This window comes from Trichosurus vulpecula, chromosome 5, assembly GCF_011100635.1.
Source record: "Trichosurus vulpecula isolate mTriVul1 chromosome 5, mTriVul1.pri, whole genome shotgun sequence".
Classification (NCBI taxonomy): domain Eukaryota; kingdom Metazoa; phylum Chordata; class Mammalia; order Diprotodontia; family Phalangeridae; genus Trichosurus; species Trichosurus vulpecula.
In genome coordinates this window covers 62052595-62074363 of record NC_050577.1, presented here as the reverse complement: position 1 = coordinate 62074363, position 21769 = coordinate 62052595, and the positions used below count along the sequence as shown (strand labels likewise).

The window sequence follows — 21769 nt, the reverse complement described above, 5'->3', positions numbered from 1 at the left end:
CTCTCATACAATTCTATAGCTACCTGCCTCCCACAGTGAATTAGAAAGTGTTACACTCAAAAAGAGGACAAAAAGAAAAAGTTGAGGACACGTGGACAATTCAACAATATAAAATTCTTTACATTATTTTCCTTGGATCGATTAGCTCTTTTTTCTCATATGGAAATATTGTAACCTGCCTGAGGACAAGAACTCTGTCTACTCATCTGAAATCTTAATGGAGACATAAAATTAAAAATACTATCAGACGAAAACATTTCTACGAACATTTATTCTATGCTCAGTGATGCGCAATAAATGTTTTACTAGCAATGAATAGATTTGATCATAGTCAAGTATTATTGAAAATGCCCCTATTTTTAAGCGTATTGATCACATTATCACGCACTTAAAAATAACAATAGCAAAGAGCCTTGATAATAAATAACAATAGCCGACCTTTATGAAGCACTTTGAGATTTATCTACGTGATCTCACATGATTGCCATAATAACTCTACGAGGTAGACAACTTCAGGTATTATTACACCCATTATACAGATGAGGAAATGGAAGGTTAAAGAGATTAAGTGGACAGCATATAATCATACAACTATTAAGAGTTAGGGGTGAAATCCAAATCCAGTCACTCCTGCCTCCAGATGTTCCACTCTTTCCACTATCCTGCACTGCATCCCGTAGATGCATCCCTTTGTGTTAAGTTAGACTTAATTCTACTTTAAAATGAAAGGTTTTCTTGTTTTTATTCCCAAGTTCTCATTACAAGGACATAAAATGAGCACACCAAGGTAACTTAGGTGGCAGCTTTGAGAAAAAAAAAAAAACAGCATGTTTGTGAGCTTCTTAAAAGCAGGCGGTGTCTAGGGTGTGTGTGTGTGTGTGTGTGTGTGTGTGTGTGTGTTTACCTTCCCTTGTATCCCCAGCACTTAGCATAGTGCCTGGCGTATTACTATATAGTATTACTATATATAAAATGCTTAATAAATGCTTATTGACTGAATTGTCCATCCATATCCAATAGACTTTTTTCTCCTGTTTTGAAACCACTCCCACCCCACCGCTTCCAAAGAGACCTCCCTTTCACCCTTATCCCCTCTCTCTTTAATGTCTTTAATTTCTCCTCCTCCATTCTTTTTAAATGTGATTATTGCACTTATCTTCAAAAACAACAAACCTTTCATTAACCTCATTGTCCTACTTAGCTTTGTATTGTTGTTGATCATTGTTGACAACTTTCCATGATCCCATTTTGCAGGTTTTCTTGGCTGAGATATTGGAGTGGCTTGCCATTTTCTTCTCCAGTTCATTTTACATATAGGGAAACTGAGGCAAGCAGTATTAAGTGACTTGACCAGAGTCACACAGCTAGTAAGTGTCTGAGGATGCATTTGAACTTAGGAAGATGAGTCTTCCTGATTCCTAGCCCGGTGCTCTATCCCTATTTAGCTACTCTCCTATTTACCCCCCAGCTTTCACTCTCAAACTCCTTGAACCAGTACACATCCATAATATCTCTCTCGTTCACTTTTTTCTTAACTTACTGCAAAATATTACGTTCAATAATGCAAAATAATACATTATAATACAAAATATTACATTCTTAACCTACTACAAAATATTACATTTCTGCCTCCAAAACTACTATGAAACCACCCTCCCCTTTTGTAAGGCCCTCCCAAAGCCTATTACTTTTCTCTGGCATTTTAAACAACTGATTACTCTCTTCCTTGAAACTCTTCATCTCTCTTCTTTTTCCTTTGATGGTTCCTCTTCTTGACCCCTTAATTCAGGGCTTGTCTTTTAACCCGTAGTCTTCCCTCTAGAATAGCCTTATCCTAACGGAGCTCAGCCACTCAGTTACTTGCTTTTGCGCTCATGATTTCTTCTTACTCTATGACTCTATGACTGAGGATTCACCAACACTCTAATGCTCTGTTTCCGAATGTCTTCGTGGCATTTCTACTTAGTTGGCCTGTTGTGAGACATTGAGTTCTGTTCAACATGTCTAAAACTGACTCCCTTCTCCACTTCAGAGGAACCTGGACACAGTGGAGTTCAACTTCTTCATTTTACAGATAAGGAGAATGAAGTACGGAGAGATTAAGTGACTTGGGGAGGGAGGAGGTCAAATAGCTAGGAAGTGTTTGAAGCAATATTTGAATCTGGGTCCTGGACCTTCCCTACTAAATCCTCCTGCATCTTACTGTTCATTTCAATGGCATCACAATTCTCTTAATCTCTCCATACTGAAATCTTGACTCCTCATTTCTCTCTTATTGCAAATAATTCGTAGACATCTCAGATATTAGCTTCTGTATGCCTGTTCCCTCACTGAAATGTCTGTCTTTATCTGCCCTTCTATCCAAATCCCACCCCTAGCCTTCAAGGTCCAGCTGGTCAAGGCCTCCTCCATCCTTGTATCTCCTTACACTCAATCCTTTTTTTGAATCCCTACATTATTTATAATCTGTGTCACTCTGTTTAGATGTCCTGGGGCTCCATCAGTCTTTGACATATGAGGTTCACAACCTCATACAAAATTATAAAATAGGGGACAATTTGTCATACTTTCCTACCTCCCTTATCACAATACTCCCCCTTTTTTTCCTTCCTGATGATACCTCTCCCCTTCCCCTACAAGGTTCTCCTTACTCCACACCCCAGGCATCTTCTTGCCTCCGTTTTCTTGCTCTCAGCTGGCTATCTATTAATCTCCTCCAAGGTGCAGTTTGCTAATAACACGTTTGCTGATAAGGACTGCCAAGGTGTTGTTTACTAATAATGTGTTAGCTGATAAGGGCTTCCTTCAGCTATTCTTTCAAGGTGTTTTTTTTTTCTGTTGTTTTTTTCAAGGTTTATTTATGTTCTAATTATTATGTACCATACAGTCTGCATAACTCTGTCCTGTTGCCTAATACCACCTTAAGGGCATCACTGACAAACTGATGAAGGGCAAAGCAGGGATATGGTACTTTTGGACTCATAAAGTACTCTTCCCACTACCCAGTGATGTGGGTACTGCAACTATTATAATATTCATCATAAAACTGAGGCAACTGAGGCGCAGAGAGCTTCGTTGGCTTACTCATGGTGCCGCAGAAAGTAAATTATGTTAGTGGCAAACTATAAACACAAGTCTACTGACTCTGAGCACAGCATTTTTTCTGCTCCACCTCTCTAGGACAATGGAAGGGTAGAAACTATGGTATATGAGTATGATAGAATATCACTGAAGTCCTTGGGAGCAAGAACTGTTCATTTTTAGCATCTTTGTGTGCTAGCCCCGGAACCCTGCACAGAGTCTGGTACATAGTAAGTGCTTGTTTTTGTTTTTGTTTTTATTTAATTAAAGGAACCTGGGGTGTTTAATTTGGAGAAGTCTTAGGTTAAGGACATGACTGCTATCTTCAAGTATTTGAAGGGCTGGCCCATAAAGAGGGATTAGACCTGACCTGTGTTGCGCCAAAGGGAAGAGCCAGGAACAATGGGTATGAAGAACAGGGAGGCAGCTGTTGGCTTTGTGTGAGTAAAAACTTCCTTACAGAACTGCCCCAAAGTGGAATATACTGCCTTGAGAGATTACAAATTTCCTATCACTGGAAGTCTTCCAACAAAGGCTGAATAACTACTTGCCAGAAGTTTTTTTGTAAGAGAATTCCTATTCAAGTAGGAGTTGGCCTAAATGACCTCTAGCTGAGGTCCCTTAAAATCTTGAGGGGCAGCTAGGTGGTGCAGTGGATAAAGCACTGGGCTTGGAATCAGGAACACTCATTTTCCCTGAGTTTGAATCTGGTCTCTGACACTTTCTAGCTCTGTGACCCTGGGCAAGTCACTTAACCCCATTTACTTCAGTTTCCTCATCTGTAAAATAAGCTGGAGAAGGAAATGGCAAACCATTCCAGTATCTCTACCAAGAAAACCCAAAATGGGGTCACTAAGAGTTAGACACGACTGAAATGACTTAACAACAAAAATACTGAGATTAAAGTCGATGATAATGCATCTATTAAAATTTAGACCATTGCAGTCTGCAGAGGGAGGAGTAACATCCACACAGATGAAATGATGGATCCTTGAAATAGTCTTGACTGAAAAACTTTCATCCTAGAAGGACAGTCTCCCTCCACTTCCCTATACCTCCTAAGGGACTAGTGAAGGAAGATAAAAATTACTAGCAAGCCATCATATGTGATTTTATTGTCCTGAAGAGATTTAATCACATCTCATGCTCTTTATCTCCACAGAAGTTAGCCCAATGTTGAACACACACACTAGGCACCTATACAAATGCTTTGACCAGGAAAATATATTCTACTCCAAATTTAATTAATATAACTCAGCACTCTAGGGGTGTGTGTGTGTGTGTGTGTGTGTGTGTGTGTGTGTGTGTGTGTGAAAGAGAGAGAGAGAGAGAGAGAGAGAGAGAGAGAGAGAGAATGCGTATTACAGTCACTAAATAACAGCTATTCCAAGCCAAGCCATTCATTTGAGAAGATACTGACAAAGTCCATGCAACGCATTGTGTCTGTGTTTGTGTGGCCTATGTATGTCACATACTATATGGAAACTGGTTTTATAACAGTGATAGAATTTAGCAATATGTCCTTCTAAGCTAATTTTGCTCTTTTTAAAGTGAAAAGATGACATGTTATATAAAACTGCATATCTTGATTTTTTTTTTCAGAGCAGATGTAGAGAGCCTCTAGTCCACAGGTGGGCTTTCTCCAGTGCCCAGAGGGGATATTATTATGGCTACAACCGCTGCATTTACTCAAGCCATCAGAAATTCCAGTATTACCTTTCTGTTATTTTTTCCCCTTTTTTCAAAGGGAACCATTTCCCGCCCCCCACTGATGTGCTAATTACAACATGAAAGTCTCACATGTTGCTAGTGTGCCTCATATGGTTTCTATCCTACGTATAGGAGAATGTCCTTCTAGTTTGTCTGAAATCAGAGCTGAAAAGAATTCCAAGTCATCTCCTTTCCACACAAGATTCCCATCTGAATCCAATTTAGTAAACCATTAATTCTGTACTTCTTGATTTGATAGGATTAATGTAATATATATTCTTGAGTTTTGTTTTAGGTGAGAATGACTTCCAGTTTTTCGTCACAATTTATAATAGTTAACCTCCTCTGTAAAATGAATATAGTATCACTTAACACTACTACCAAGCTCATAGAGTGGACTAAAGAAAGAACTCTAAATTTTAAGATGCTAGATAAACGGGAATATTTAATACATTTCTGGGGGGCAGCTAGGTGGTGCAGTGAGTAAAGCACCAGCCCCGGACTCAGGAAGACCTGAGTTCAAATCTGGCCTCAGTCACTTGACACGCTTACTAGCTGTGTGACCTTGGGCAAGTCACTTAACCCAATTGGCCTACCTTCCTCCCTCCAAAAAAAAAAAGACAAAAAAAATAAATTTCTGGTTAAAATGATGATAGGATGTTGGGAGCTATTTGGGGATAGCATACTAGCTATTCTAACATAAGTACTTAGAAAGTGTACCTTTACATATTGTTTGAAAAATATTTTCTTGTTGACATTATGAGCACGTATGTAGTCTCTGTTATTCTGTTATTTATTTAATCCCATCTTAAAAATAGATTCCTTAATAATGCATGTTTTCACTTATTTTGGCATCTGTTCAGGAAGTGATTTCCCCTGTCACGTCTCATTCAATCAAACCATCACTGAATATTCATTTAGTCTGCTAACAGTATATCCAGGAAACTGGGTACATTTCTATCTCAGACACACAAGCTGATCAGGCACACACCAGACTGTAGGATGTTCCCATCCACCCAGAACTCAGTTTAAGGGTGCCTATGATCACAGTAAGGATGTATTACAATAAGGATGGATATAGAAAACAATGGACCTATAGCCCTCCAGTGTTCCAAAAGTCCAATCCAATAATGACTCTTATCTCAGAGGGTCCCAGAAGTTTAGGTTTTTTCTAAGATCACCCAGGATTCTGATGAGATTGTGAGATGTCACACAGATGCACTAAAGTCCAGCATAACAAAGCAATGAATTTGTAAGCCAAAGACTTCCCCAATGGCAGCTTTTCAACAGTCTAGAAAATAATTATGGATATAGACAACATTCTGTACTTCTCTTTAGAAAGCAGCAAATTAGGTATTATTTAATATAATTAGAGAATAAAGCTTAGGTGTACTTTGTAAAGTGTAGAATCTACATATGTGTGAATAATCCATATGTTATTATGTATATTAATAATAATGAAATACTATACTCATCTTAGGACAAGGAGATATAGTACCATAGACCAGAATTCAGCAATCTTTCAACATAGATGCACCAAATGTCTTATCTCTGTGCCTTCTAATGGGTCAGCGAAGGAACTGTGTAATAGTGGCAAGAGCCCTGCAGGTGCTGCTAGATGGCAGGCTTGAATCCTGACTCTGCCACCTGGCTGTGTGACCTTGGGAAAGTCACCTCATCCCTAAGCACTTCTGTATCCTCATCTACAAAACTATAATAATCATACTTCCACTTCTGGCCTTAGAGAGTTGCTTAGAGAAGCAAATGAAATAATGTATATAAAGTTCTTGCTAGATGTCATTTATTAGTAGTATCATTAGAATGTATCTGGGTGGTAGGCAGAGATTTGGCATATATTAACCAAACACTCACTCTTCTTGGAGAATAGGTTGGAAGGGTGGTGTTAACTCTTGCAGAGAGTGGTCAAATGTTCTCACAAGCAGGAGAGAGAGAAGCATGAGGGTAGCCAACTGCCTGCTTGCCAATGAAAATTAGCTCAACATAGTCAGCATTAGTGCCAAAAGTTTCTGGCATCTACTATAGTCTACTGTGTTACACATTACAGTATCTATTAATATAGTTATAGTTATTCAATACCATTATTTAAAATTCTTTTGGTGGTAGATTACAATTTTAAAATCTACTCCTACTTCCATCTCTTGAACAGGTCAGTCCAACCACATGTTCTTTAAAACTGGCAGACTTTCATAACTGCATAAAATATTTCAGTGGTTATAGGACTTCGTTGCTAAATAGTTACATATTTTAACATTCAAGTTATATTTTGCTCCAGAACTGGCTACAAATTATGTCTGTAATTATTATATGGGAAAATATCGAACTAGATTTTAATGGAAATAATTTCCATATAGTCCTGTTTCTTTAAGTTGAATAAAGCAAAATTTAAAAGATTAGCATGGGTAATTTGCCCTTTCCCTTTTAATCTAAGTTTTTAGTTGATAACATGAGTTATCTATATATAGTGCTCTTCTTCTAAGATATAAGGCATATACAGTCCCCTTGTTATTTTCTTAGAATTATTAAGCTAAAGAGATTATCTAGTTTTTTTTTCCCTTGTCTACAAGCAAGAACACAAATGAGTGGCAAAAATGACTTATACTTTGTTCGAAGTTTTTGAGTCAATGCCTAGCCCCAGATGACTTCTTATTTTTCTCTCTCTTCAAATCCCCAATCCTTCTTACAGCTGCCCCGAATCCCTAGGTCAGGAGGCAGCATGGTATGTTGGATAAAGCATTAAGCTTTGAGTCCAAAAGACCTGGATTTTTTTTTCAAGTCCTAACTCAGATAGTTACAAACTGTGTGACTATAGCCAAGGCACACAAGCCTACTTACCAAACCTGTTTGTTCACTCTGAGAGGCAGCCAGGTGTGAAAATTCATAGATATACAGACTTGGAATCATGAAGACTTGAGTTTGAATTCTGTCTCAGACACTTACTGTGTCTCTGAACAAGTCACTTAATATCTGTTTCCCAATTTTCTCATCTGCAAAATGGGGATAATAACGGTGCCTATCTCACAGGCTGTTGGAAGGATCAAAATGAGTCAACATTCAGAAAAGACTTCACGAACTTTAAAGAACTATAGAAATGATAACTATCATTATTAATAGCACCTACCTTATAGAGCTGCTACAAAACAGCTTGGGCTCAGTGATATATTGCATAGAATGGGAAAATATTTGTAAATTGTTTAGCAAAGTTCAAAGAATTATATAAATGTTAGTTATTATTAATGAAATTAGTATTGATGTAGTAGCACCTATACCCATAATTTTAGCTCATGGGTTAGGTCCCATAGAGGGTGACTAGCCTAAGATTTAATCTCTTCTATAGATCCACACCCCAAAAACTATGACTCATAAGCTCCTATCAATGGACTTATCTTCAATTGGCAATCAGTTGGCACAATTAGCTCACAATAAAGATTGTTTCCAAAATGGCATAGCACGAACCACAGTAACAAAACATTCTCCCCATGAACTAAGGGCATTTTCTCCCCAAAACAAACATCAGTGCAAAGAGTGGCAACATATTGTGTATACTATGGCAGAGAAACAGACACCTGCTTGTGGGCCCTGATGTTCTTATGGCGTCTTCATGCTCCTTCCTCCTAAGTGCACCATCTCTACCGGGGAAATTGCTCCACTGGGTTCCCTGGGCCTACTACTCATCATCACTCAGTCCTTAAGTGCCAGGGCAAACTCTCAACTCCAGCTCAAATTTCAGTGGACTCTTTGGTCCTGCATTTAGATGGGCACATCATCTCCTACCAAACAATTTACTCCATTGCAGGTGAAGAGAAAGAAATCATCTCTTTCTTCTAGGCCTTGGAGTTGGTGCAAGGGAAAAGTTGAAGAATAATTCTTTCTCAAAAGCTGGGTACTTCTTCCATAGACTATTTTTTAAATAGTATTTTACTTTTTTTCCAATTACATGTCAAGACAATTTTTAGCATTCCTTTTACAAGATTTTGAGTTTCAAATTTTTCTCCCTCCCTTCCCTCCCCTCTTCCTAAAATGGTAGACAATTTGATATAGGTTATACATGTGCTATCATGTAAAACATATTTTCCATAGACTATTGTCAACTCAGAACACTCTTGAGCGCTCTCTCTCTCTCTCTCCCCTCTCTCTCGCTCTCTCTCTCTCTCTCTGTCTCTGTGTCTCTGCCTTCCATTTCCTTTAAGAATTTAACACCTCATTGTCTCTGTTACTTTGATCCCTTGCATCCTGTAGATTCATCAAATGTTCAGAAGGGAGGGGAGTAACAAGTGTGCAAAAACTCAGATCTATAGATCCCTTGATCATACACAAGCATGCATACACACACATTTCTGCTGCAACAAACACACTCACTGGGATGCCCAGAGGAAAGTAGAAAATTTTGCTGGCAAGAGTGTGGCTTATAATAATAGGGCAACTATAAGAGGATAAGAATTTTGAGGAATTCTACAAGTAATATGCTAGTATATCAATAGTCTATAAGCATTTTGGCAGTGTAGCAGCTGAAAAAATCCATCTTTAAAGTGTGGCTAAATAACACAAAAAAAGAATAAACAGATAAGGGAGACATAAATGTATTCATATCAAATCAACCAAGAAATACTCATCAAACACTTTCTATGTGCAAGATATTCTATATTAAATTAAGAAAAATCAATATATCATCCCCTGAGAGTTCTTAACATCTCACTGACCCAATAACTTCAATTCAACTGAGATTTATTAAACTTTGCAAATGTGCAAGCAAAGCACCATGCCAGCCTCTGGAGATGATAAGACAAAAGAATAACAGACCCTGCCTTCAAGGAGTTCATATTCTCCTTGGAGAGAAGAGGAACTTCACACAGTGGGCGCTAAAAAAATGGCTCTAAGGGTGGAGCTAAGATGGCAGAGAGAAGCCAGGAATTTGCCTGAGCTCTCCCCAGTTTCCCTCATAACTTTAAGTCAAGCCTCTAAATTAATTCTGGAGTGACAGAACCCACAAAAACACAAGGTGAAACAATTTTCCAGCCCAAGACAACTTAGGAGGACTTCAGGAAAGTTCTGTCTCACTGGAATAAAAGGGAAGCACGATGCAGGTGGTGTCCGGATAAGCCAGCTGGAGCTTCTTAGCCGCCGGACAGATCAACAACCGAAGCCCCTTGATCCTGGCTCAGCAGACCAGTGGCACAGCAGGCCAGCTATGAGGCCTCCAGCCCCAGCACAGTGGGCAAACTGAAAAAATATCTCTAACATCTCCCAAGTTCCCTCTAAAACTGACAGTCACACCTTGAGAGTACTCTTTAGAACTGGACAGCCCTTAGATCCAAGAAATTCCTAGAAATACAGGCTGATTTTGCAATCTTCCAGGTATACCAATATATAGAAGACATTTTAGAGGATCCCCAGTTTGATTTGGATCCATGCCATGAGTCAAATATCAGGAATATAGACCTGGGTGGAGAAGGTTTCTGCCTGCTTAGAGGTTTCCCGAAGCCACACTAAAAATACTTCTTCCCATCCCACCAAGGTAATGCTGATCCAAACTCCTGAGATGGTCCTCAGGTGGACCCCAGAATATGAAATACAATGAAATGATTCTTCCTGTATGTTATTATTGACAGGTCACCCTAATGTTAACAGCAAGGGAGGATCTCTCCTGGAAATCTTTAATCAGAAAGGCAACTGTTTCTAGGATGGTTTTAATGTAGTTCAGCCAGGAACTGTTGCTTCAAGTTCACCACATCTAAAACTAAACATCATTTTACCCTACAAACTGGCTCCTCCACTTAACTACCCTATTTTTTGCCAATAATTTCCCAACTCACACAAGCTTGAAACCTGAGTCAACTGAATCACATCCCATGTCTGTTATGTGGTGGTAATACTTTAAATCTCTTTTACCGTGAAATTCTATAAAGATAATGTCCGTATTATGCCTCTCCATTGACCTGGTTGGTCTCCAACTTTAATTCTTTGGAGATAATGACATACAGTGATTCACAACCATGTAGCATGACTATATAATGTTATGCCTTATACAATAATATATAATAATATCAATATATAATATTTTTATTAAAAATATAGACCTTTGTTTTTCAAGGAGAAGCTCAGGGTCATTGAAAGTTTCATCCAATTTCCCAAAAGCCACTCTCCCTTCTCTTTCCTCTTATGCAATTCTGGGCCCTAGAATATGATCTATTTGCAGTGTATGCCCACAATATATGCACTGATGGTTGTCCATTCAACTACAAATCACAATCTGGACAATAAGCCTTTTTTATTTGTTTGGGGTTTTTGTTTTGTTTTGTTTTGTTTTGTTTTCCCCATGTGGTTAGGACAAACTCTTTTGAGGAATTATGGATCTCTTTTAGGAAGCTCTGCAATATCTTTGGATTAGATACCAATAACACGATATCATCCACAAACAGGAACATCTTGGACCCCTCGTGCGATCAGCATGCCATGATCCACACAGAGGAGCATCTGGAGGACCTAACCATCTGGGATTCCCTCTTCTGTTTGCCACCTGCACAGGATACCCTTTGGGTGTAAGTACTTTTGGTAACTATATATTTCCTTATTTTGTGCTCCTCCTGACATTACTAATAGGGTCAATGAAAATAGTATCTCTGTTGTTGTTGTTGCAGGTAATGGAAGATCCCCTGTTTTAGGAGAGCATGTAAGGTGGAATTTTGCTCTATTGAAACACCTGCTTTTTGATAGTCAGACAAACTATCTGGTATTTTATTTGCAAATATTTTGTATTTATATATATTTTATATTTACCCTGCATCCGTACATATCTATGATAGACTTTAAGCTCCTTGAGGAAAAGGACTATTTCATTTTGTCTTTGCAGGTCCAACCTCAGCATATAACAGTCTCTTCATAAATGCATGTGGATTGACTCGTTGTTGTTCAGTCATTTCTGACTCTTCATGGCCCCATTTGAGATTTTCTCAGCAAAGATACCGGAGCAGTTTGCCATTTCCTTCTTCAGCTCATTTTATACACGAGGAAACTGAAGCAAACAGGGTTAGGTGACTTGCCCAAGGTCACACAGCTAGAAAGTGTCTGAGGTGAGATTCGACCTCACAAAGATGAGTCTTCCAGACTCCAGGCCTAGTGCTCTATGCACTATGGTGCCACCTAGCTGCCCCGTGGACTGTTCGGCCTGCTGTAAAATATCCTTTTGGAAAGCCTGTTTGTTCCCTTCTCATATTTTCACCAAATTCTTGTTTAAAAAAAAATTTATAGAGATGGGAAAGCAGGCATATGGGTTTGTAGTTATAGGCATTTTTTAGAAACTTTTTCTCCATAATTCTGAGGTCTGAGATTTTTTTTTCCAAATCTTTGATATCCACTCTCAGGTACTATGAAAACTGGGCCTCAATACCTTCAGAATTGTTTTGCCTCTTTGTGTAATTGATCTAGGCCAGCTGCTCTTGCCATGTTTGTTTTCCTTCGTGAAATTTCACAAGTGGCCTATGATGTTAGAGTCTAAATGTTGATGGTTCTATCCACATTAAAGGGCAAACATTGGTGACAGGAATCTTCAAAGATCTTTTCCACTCTAATCAAAGTTTGGAACTTAAAACCATAAAACCCTCTTGTTTTACGTTGTATTCTATTCAGATATAGATGATACCTACTCAACAAAATTACATCAAATTCTAAAATCTGTACGTCATATTGGAACCCTTTTCAGTGCATCCCTTCATTGAATACCTTCATTGCAAAGAAAAATGTCAATTATCTTTCTTTTTCATCACTTCCACACATTTGTAACAGAGCTATAAGAACTGTTTCATGTTTGATGTGTGTCATATATTGTTATAAAACTTTATTCTTTATACGATTTAAATTCAGTCCAACATGTCGCATGATTTCCTTGAAATTCTTTAGTAAAAACCAAAATCATAAAGGGTGAGCCTTTAAATTATAATTTACAAATTTTCTGTCCTCCTTAATCTACTTAAAAAATTTCATCAACTTATACCTCTGTCTCGGCCTTTTTCTCTATTCTGTGGATTTGTAGAATATGGTTTGAATAATCAAGATTATTTCCTTTATTTGTGTAAAAGATTTAAAATATTTTTAAAACTTTCTCCAAAATAGGAAAAAAATTACTGCACAAAAATAATAAACCTTCTGGCTAGGAAAAATATGATAGGTTGTTAAATAAACAGGTTTGGACAAGGGTGTGTGTGTGTGTGTGATAAATTTTTTTAAAGGACATTTCAACGTTTAAAGTTTCAAAAACAAATGAATGTGTCAAGTTTAACTTAAAACCAAGGCAAGACTTGTCTGCTTAAAACAAACCTTTAAAACCTTGTGAAACAGAGAAAATCAAATGTGAGAGTAAAAGACAGAAACTTTTGTGATATTTCTAACATCACTAAAAATACAATATTAAAATGGGGACATGAGCTTCAAAAATTAATATGCTGTTTGTTGCCATGAATAATCCTGATCCAGATGAAGAAAAATTATAATCTATGCTTTTGTATTTTTATAGCATTGTACAGTCTGTAGGCAATCCAGGTGACTATCAAACTGCATTATCTTTGACAAAGCAAACAACATTTTCCAAGAACCAATAAATACCTTACAGACAAATAGTGAAAGCCTTCCAAGTTAAGTGAATTTGGCACAGAAAAAGTAAGATGCAGGTTGAGCAATCCAACCTGGAATGTATTATATTGCATGTTTTCACAAAATATTAATGCCTTCTTGTTGGTTTTTTAAAGATACAACAGGCTTGAGAACTCTACTACTTAGTATAAAATAGTGTTTTGATTATTTTCAAATTGCAGGACTCATCGGTATAAATATCAAAAATTGAATGACATTGATTGGATTTTACTGGAGTTGCTTTATTAATTTTTTAAAAAGTTTCAATGTCTTCAGGGTAGCTAATACCATCAAGACAGATGCCAATATATCTGAAAAACACTCTATAAGAGCTTACTGGGAGAAGTGAGAAAGGGGGAGGAGCATGAAAGAAGATGGGTGGGAAAAGGTTCTCCCATTCAAATATTCTTAACTACATTATTTTTATTTTCTTCATTTTTTAATCAAAAGTAATCACTTTAAAGTCAAGGGACAGACAGAAATGATGTCCCACTCCTAACAATCATTACTGTTCAAATAAAGGAACCAATTTTAAGAAACTAATAGAGTTCTTTCGTATTTGAGTTCTTTAGAGTCAGGATTTGGGGTTCAGATCCTCACTGTGGTGTTACTCATTATCTTTGTGACTTCAGACAGTCCCTTGTTCTCTCTAAGATTCACTTTTCTCATCTATAAAATGAGGATAATAGCCCTTGCACACCTCACGTCACAGGGCTGTTATGAGAAAAAACATGCTACAAATATCAGCTGTTCAGCAGTTATTATGGCAAGTACAATGAATAGTTATGATCTTCTTTTTTTCTACCCCCTTACAGTACTTAGAATACAAAATAGACACTCAATAAATATTTGTTAATTTGGTTTTATTTATTTGGACAGTCTAGACAGCCAGTCCACATAAACTAGGCTGGGGGTGAGGTTACTTTGTTCTAAAAGCAAGCTTTATTTTCCTTTATTTTTTTTTCAGAATTACCCAAGTAATTACCTCAATGTACCATGTTACCTTCAGGTAGACACAGGCTTTAAAAGTCATAATGATGTTTCCTTATTCCCATCCTCTATTACAAAATGTGTACATCTGGTTTTCAATGCACTTTTATTATTTTATTATGTTAAGTTTGATGTATAAAATGCGTAGTCTTATTTTCAAAGGTATTCCCTACTTTCCCTCTAACAAGACCATAATGAGTGTATAATCATTTAGTCCATATTAGTAAGTAGTTTTAAAAGAGTTCTCCTGGAGTTTTTATTAGTTTAAATCTGGAAGGACCACCAAACATTCATGACCACTGCCTTGTATGCCAATATGCTAGGAAATATGTGCCTTATTTTTCATTTTTTGTAACAACTAGCTACTCCTAGTTTCAGAAATTCCACAACTAGTGTACATGACAATACATTATCTCTACTGAGGTGGTCATCTGTCACTGATTATTTAGAGAGGAGCAGTTTTAGGATTAGATGAAAATGAAAAATTAGAAGAAAGATGGTGAAAGAAATATTAGAGACTCATTCTTCACAAACACATAAAACTAAGAAAGTAGGTTTGTGTTCACGTGATAATAAGGGAATAAAGCTTTGCAAACTCTCTTAAGTAGTGACATTGGAATTATTTTTGTCCAAATATTATTGAATACATATTACCAGGGCTTCCAGACTTATCAGGATTATTATTATTATTACTATTAGGAGATTAGTTACATGCACAAAGTCAAGCCACAAAAAAGCAAAAATTCCAATTTAATTGTCATCAAATGAAGGATTTAAATTAAATTATAGGGATAGTTACTGTATTTGTGATTTCACTGATAGAGGCAACGCCAGAGGAGGAAATTTCCTCTACCAATGTAGATCAGTACCTTCTCTGAAACTTCTAGTCCCAGAAAGTTGTCCAGAGCAATAAGAGCTCAAGTGACTTGCCCAGGGTCAAACAGCCAATAAACACAAGTAGTAGAACTTTGAACCTAGGTCTTCCTCATACTCAGGGCATCACTCTTTCCAATATTCCACAGTGCTTCTCAATTAAAATACACTTATTACTAATAGCAATTTATAGTTATATAATCATTTAGATTACAAAGTGCATTTCTCACAGCAGCTCTGTGAGAGAGGTCATAAAAATAGCATTATCCCCTTCTTAGAGAAGTAACTTCCCCAAGATCATACATTTAGTAAGTGTTAAAGTTGACCTAATATGAAAATATTCTACCACATCCAAGTGCCTCTTACAGAAAGTTCAATGTTCTTTATGCATTTCCAATCGTTGCTGCCATATTGAAAAATGTCAAAAATAGGAAAAAACAGTTCTATCATGATACCTCAGTAGAAAATGGTAAGGAATTACTTAATAACTATTTTCCTTTTTTAGATTTTATTTCTAAATTATGTCAATTTTATTTTAAAGCCATAACAAATCTGTGGATTTATTTAGTCAAAATAATTAAAAGCACTCAATTAGTTTTATATGAATTATATTAGTATCTCCAAAAAAATTATATTGGTGAGGCACCATGATTGTAGGTACCAAGTCCAAGGCTCAAGTGACACTTGAAAACTGTTTGAATCCATGCAAAAGTAAAAAGATTGTAATAAATTCAATAATACTGTCAACTAATCATGATAAAAGTTTCTATAACAAGGGCTTGAGGTTTTTTAAAAGACTAATTAAACAAATGAATATGGAATGTTTTCTTCATTAATTTTAAATTCAAAGTATTGACTTTGGCACTTGAAAACCATCTGTAGAAGACACACTTCAGGAAAACCTGAGTACATTCTAAGAATACAAGAAACATAAGTCAATAGCATTTCATTTCTAAACAGGAATTTTTAAAATTAATTTTACTCTTTTCTCTACCAGCATAAGTAAATCCTGAATAAGTAAACATCCTGCATAAGTAAAAATTGACTTAGTTATTTGATGTCATATTTGTCACAGATACACTATAAATTCCTTGGCCTAACCATTTGGATTCATTAAACTCTGTAATAACCTATTAGATATCCTACCTTACATGTCTTTGAGCCTGTAATAGCCAAAAGCAATCTACCCCTACTGCATAAGAGGCATTTAAGGGCAGTTATAGCATACCTCAAATGGTGTTTATGTATTTATTACTACCAATCTTATTTAAAATCATAATGTTCAGTTATTTCCTTCTTCAACCACCAGATACCACCTTGTTTACAAAATAAGATTATACTAAGACAAGGGAATATTACAATTTCTAAAATTAGTCTTCATTAGTGCTCTAGGGGTAACATTGAATAAAATGACTAGAAACTAAATGACATTCAAATAAGGCGACATGTGCCTGTAAAAATTTAAATCCATCGGCTCAACAAGCGTTTATTGTGCAAACCAGCAGCCTGGCACAGTGAGGGATACAAAAGCAATAGAAGTTACTCCCACACACACACCTCAGACCCATAGCAGCTTACAAATCTAGTTGGAGAAACAAAGCTAACACCCACAGGACAGGAAACAAAAGTTTTTAATGCAGGATTCTCCAAGTCTTGCCTTCAGGTAACTCAACTGAGAACAAAAAACAAAAATCCTGGGGATAGAAGGAAGATATTTAAGAGGGGGTGGGGGGGGGATGGTAACTACACACACACACACACACACACACACACACACACACGAAACACACCTTGAACATAAAACTTCCAAAGCTTCTCACAGTATCAATTTTTTTCTTCAACCTCTTTTCGGAAAAAAAAAAGAGTGTTTTAACTAGAAATATCCCTAAAAGAAATACACATCTTTTTTTTTAACTAGAGAAAAGCAAGGTGATACCAGTGAGGTAATCTTTAGTCTAGAGGACAAGCTTGTCTACCACCACCTTCTCACATAATTTCAATATCTAATAACCAAAACTTTTACAAGAAATCTATAGATTCTGTTGTATAGTCTATAGTATTGAGGGCACATGGGTTCCAAAATGCAGACATGGGAAAGGGAAAGGAAAATGGAATAGAGCCAGAATCTCACTAGACTTATTCTTTTTTTATATTTGGAATCTTTTGTAGTGAATGTCCACTAGCCAGTGTCCTTTCTTTTTCTATAAAATAGGAAGATAATCGAGAGGTCAACTACTTTGGAATAACTTTTCTGTGAAAAGCCAAAGATGATCAAAGGCAGGAAGACTGGTAAGTCCAAATACGTTCTAAGCATCTAATCTGGATAAAAGCTATTTCTTGGAATTGATTGCCAGCTAGTCCTTATGACCTTGACTCAACCTGCAAAGTGCCCTAACTCACCAAAGTCGAAATAAGCGATTTTTAAAGTCTAACTTTGAATTCCACCTCTCCACCTTTACCCAACCTAATGATTTAAAAAAATCTCCAATGTCTCTTCTGTGTGCAAATTTTTGGACGAGGGGTTCCCTAGGTCTAGTAGGGCAGAAAACTGGGAAATTTTAGAGTCCACTTTTCAATCACACAGTTCAGAAGGCAGGGGCGAAGGAGAGAGAGAGAGAGAGAGAGAGAGAGAGAGAGAGAGAGAGAGAGAGAGAGAGAGAGAGAGAGAGAGAGAGAGAGAGAGAGAATTTAGTATTAGCAAGTCGAAATAGTAAGTAGGACAGGTAGATGGGGACCGATGCAGTCTCAAGACAGTAATCAGAGGAGAAGGCTTAAAGATTGCGATGATGTAGTTAGTAACTCACCCGCATTTTGAAGCGTCTCAATGTTTTGAGGTCTGGTCGCCAACTCTGCCACCATCTGCACGAATTGAGTCCGAGCTTTCTGGTACTGTTCGAACACTGCAAGAAGGCAAGAAAAAAGAGATCGAAGTGCTGGGGATATAGGGGCACACGAGTACCTGAATCCAGGATGCCTAGTCCTCTTTTCCCTCTTCGCCAATTTTTTTCTTGCCCAGGTCCCCTCTCCCTGCCTCCCGCTACTTTTTCCCATGCCTCTCTAGACCATTCCACATTTTTTTCAATTTCTCCTGACCCCTCGCCACAACTTTTTCCTATCCCTGTCCCAACCCCTCCCCAATATTTTCCCTGTTTCCAGCCCGTTCCCTCAATTCCTTCCTATCCCCACCCCAATAATTCCACCCCCCATCTTTTTCCTATTGCCATCTCCAGAATCTCTCCCTCAACTTTTTCCTACTCCTGTACAGTCCCTCCCTTCACCTTTTTTCCTCTCCCTGTCTCTCCCCCCCCAAAAAATCCCACAAACTTTTTTCCTACCCTACTCCCGTACTCCTCTCCACTCTGTTTCTCTCACTCTTCCTTTACGCCTACTTCTTCCCTGAACGCGTTGCACAGGCCATGAATGTCAGGAAACACCCCCTACTGCTCAGTGTCCGACCCTGCTCTTTTTGCAACCCTCCCCCAAATAGCAGCCCCCCAGGGTGGGGCATACCTTGGAGCACCTGCCTCTGGCTCATGGTGCCTTTTGCTTCTCTTCACTGTCTGGAACAGCGGGCTCAACGGCTGCCCGGCTCCTCTTCTAGGGGACCCCAGGCTCTCCTCACTCAGCTCCCGACTGTGTGGACAAGTTTGTGTACCCCAGTCTCCGGGGCAACCTACCGGAAACGGAACGAGTTGGGCCTTAGAGCAAATCGGGGCCAGTGTGGGCTCTGGCGTCACAGAGGAGACCTTCTTTGGTCCCCCACCACGCCCGCCGTAAGTCACAGGTGGGAAGCTGGCCCACCCACTTTTGGAGTGAGGCTTGCGCCCATTTTGGTATCCTAGAAGCTTATGCTCACCCCACCCTGGGCACTAAGAAGAAACTCACCTTCATTCAAGGGGGAACTCCACTCTCTACGCTCTGCATAGCAAGTCGCGACCGAAAAGACAAGGACTTCCCCCAAATCTGCTAGAATGAGTTAGGCAGAAGAGCAATCGAAGGAAATCAGTCACTGAGGGGTGTCCCTCCCTGCCCTGAGAAAAGGGCGTGAATACTGACGTTTGCGAACAGTTAGAGGGTTTGCTGCAAAATAGTCAAATTTAGCGGTTATTTCCTGACTGCTGCATTCACGTTAAATCAACCCAATGGGGGGAAAGCCCCCTGTGCCTCCGAAAACACATATGAAGACAGTTGACAAGTGGGCTACAGTAACTATGCTCAGTGTAAGTTAGGGCAAGTGAAGTCTCTTTCCAGTCTGAACCAACGGGATTTTCACACATGCCACTAAGCTATTTGACAATTGCGTTTGAAGAATTTGGAATTCCATCTACCAATGCAGGTTGGTAGCTATTTATGGTCCTAGAAAGTTGGCTGGAGGTGCTGAGAATTTATGTGACTTGTCCCAGATCATACATTGTAGCCAATATATCAGAGATAGGACTTGAACCAAGGTCATCATGACTCCGAGGCCGGCTTCTTAAGCCAAGATATCTCTCCTCACGATTTAGTATTGCTAATCTAATGTTCAGGATCCCTTTCAAAATAGCAACTTTTATAAAGCCCAGTTCCTTGAAGGTCAAAGCAATCGGTCTATACTCTTTACTTATATAAAATGTGTGGAAGGTTTTTCTTTTCTTCTTTTTAAGAGTTTATATGTTCCAAAAGAAAATGAAGACAAGAAGACCATAAGATGGAGGTCAATAAATACCTGGATTTTCAAGACTTGCTCGTACTAACCTTGAAATTTACTATTTCCTCATTTCTCTTAAAAACTGACTTTGAATAACTTTTGTAAAAGAAAAAAATAAAAGGGGTCGGAGAAGAAGAAAAAGGTCTAAATCCTTTTTTAAAAAAGAATAAGTCTTTATTCAATTTTTTTGCTAAGTTATTCTTAGGCAAGACTTCTTTAGTTCAAATAATCTCACCTCTTAACTCTATTTTTCAACAAGAAAAAGGTCTTAATCCAACCACCTGTAGGTTGCCTTGACCCTCAAAACAATTTAGCAAATATTTTATTGAAAAGGTGAATTCTTAAAGAGAATAGTTTTTGTAGTAACCATATATTCCCAATGATAATTCTACCTGCTATGAAGTCTGTCTGTAGCCTCAGCTGTCTTCAAGTAATGGGGTATAGAAAGTCTCTTGAAATCTCTCTTGCTATGGAAAGAGAGTGTTCCTTTTTTTTTTCTTTCACCTTTTATATTTGGGATAAGTCTATCTTGAAGATTTTTCCTATCTCTTCCCTGACCTGGAGAAACACTGAGATTGCATGCAGTCCTCAAGGGACTATAGTAAGTGGACTGGCAATAGAAAACAGGGAAGGGGTAAATGTGTTCAGCTGTGCACCTGCCACCCCCAGAGCAGGTGCACTCCTCGCCTCTTTAGCTTCCCCAGTTTAGAATAGAGTGGTACACTACATAACTAGTTTATACAGCTCCCAGGCTTATGTTTCACAATGAAGCTCTTAACATCCCTAAGGGAACAGGCCCCTAAAAAAATTAAATTGCTCCTTGTTCCATATAGAGATGTAGGAGGGAAACAAACACAGGAATGAATATAATAATTGAGGTTACAAAACAATCCTATTTTCAGTTCCTTGTTGCATTCTGAAAGAGAAAAAAAATCCTCTTTGAAACTAAAACTTTCCATGTTTGGTTTCAGACCTTAAACAAATACTATGCTAGTTCAATCTAGCATTTTGTTTTTAATATTTTCTTGGAAAAACATACACCTTCTACTTAAAAAACCCTAAGATTATTTAAAACTCAAGGAATGAAAATGCTTCCTCTATACGATTGTATAACTCAAACTAATAGCCTGCATTAAGTGGAAAAGTCCTACAAAGTTGAAACTTTCAAGCTCAAGACAGTAAAGCTTGTTAATATTTTAAAGTTTCCACTATAGGCTATAACTATGACACTCTGAAAATGTCAATATATTAAACTATTTCCCTAGAAAAAATTGTGTTATAGTGTTAATGAGCTATCTAACAACTTGGAAATACAAAAACACTTAAATTTTTTTTGTTTATTCTTACCTTCTTTTAAAAAGGGATATGAATTTAAATAAAAACTTTACAATATGTATTGATCTCCATGTGTTTAAAAGTTTAAATGTTGGCAAATGCAAATGTAAAACTGAGCTATTTCACATATAGAACTTCTATGATCAGGAAAGACTGTATACTAAACAGCCAGTTAACTGCTAAAAGTTATATACCCTCTTGCTTTTCAATTGACTACTTTCCACTAAACTTAAGTGTTTAAAATATATATGTTGTGCATATCCTTATGTACACATGTCACCTGACAGTTTAGTCAATAATGAAGGGAAAGCAATTAACCCCCAGTAAACATAGGAATAGTTTAATACCAAAGAAAAAAAGTTTTGACAGTAAAATGTGAAGTTTACATGTTTTATCACCTGCATGAGAATTAGGAAGAACTTCAACACAACACCTAGGACTGTGCCTAGC

The 21769-nt window shown here is 37.7% G+C and overlaps 1 protein-coding gene across 1 annotated transcript in view; it reads right to left on the bottom strand.

Moving 5' to 3' along the window:
* SPAG6 (sperm associated antigen 6) overlaps positions 1-19332 on the bottom strand; it is an 82218-nt gene extending 62886 nt beyond the window's left edge. The window contains exons 1-3 of the mRNA XM_036761006.1: positions 19183-19332; positions 18808-18970; positions 18102-18197 (exon numbers count right to left, since the gene is read on the bottom strand). Coding sequence (XP_036616901.1) covers positions 18102-18197; positions 18808-18832 — 121 coding nt within the window. The 5' untranslated portion in view covers positions 18833-18970; positions 19183-19332. The remainder of the gene's footprint in view (positions 1-18101; positions 18198-18807; positions 18971-19182) is intronic.
* Between the last annotated feature and the right edge of the window lie 2437 nt (positions 19333-21769).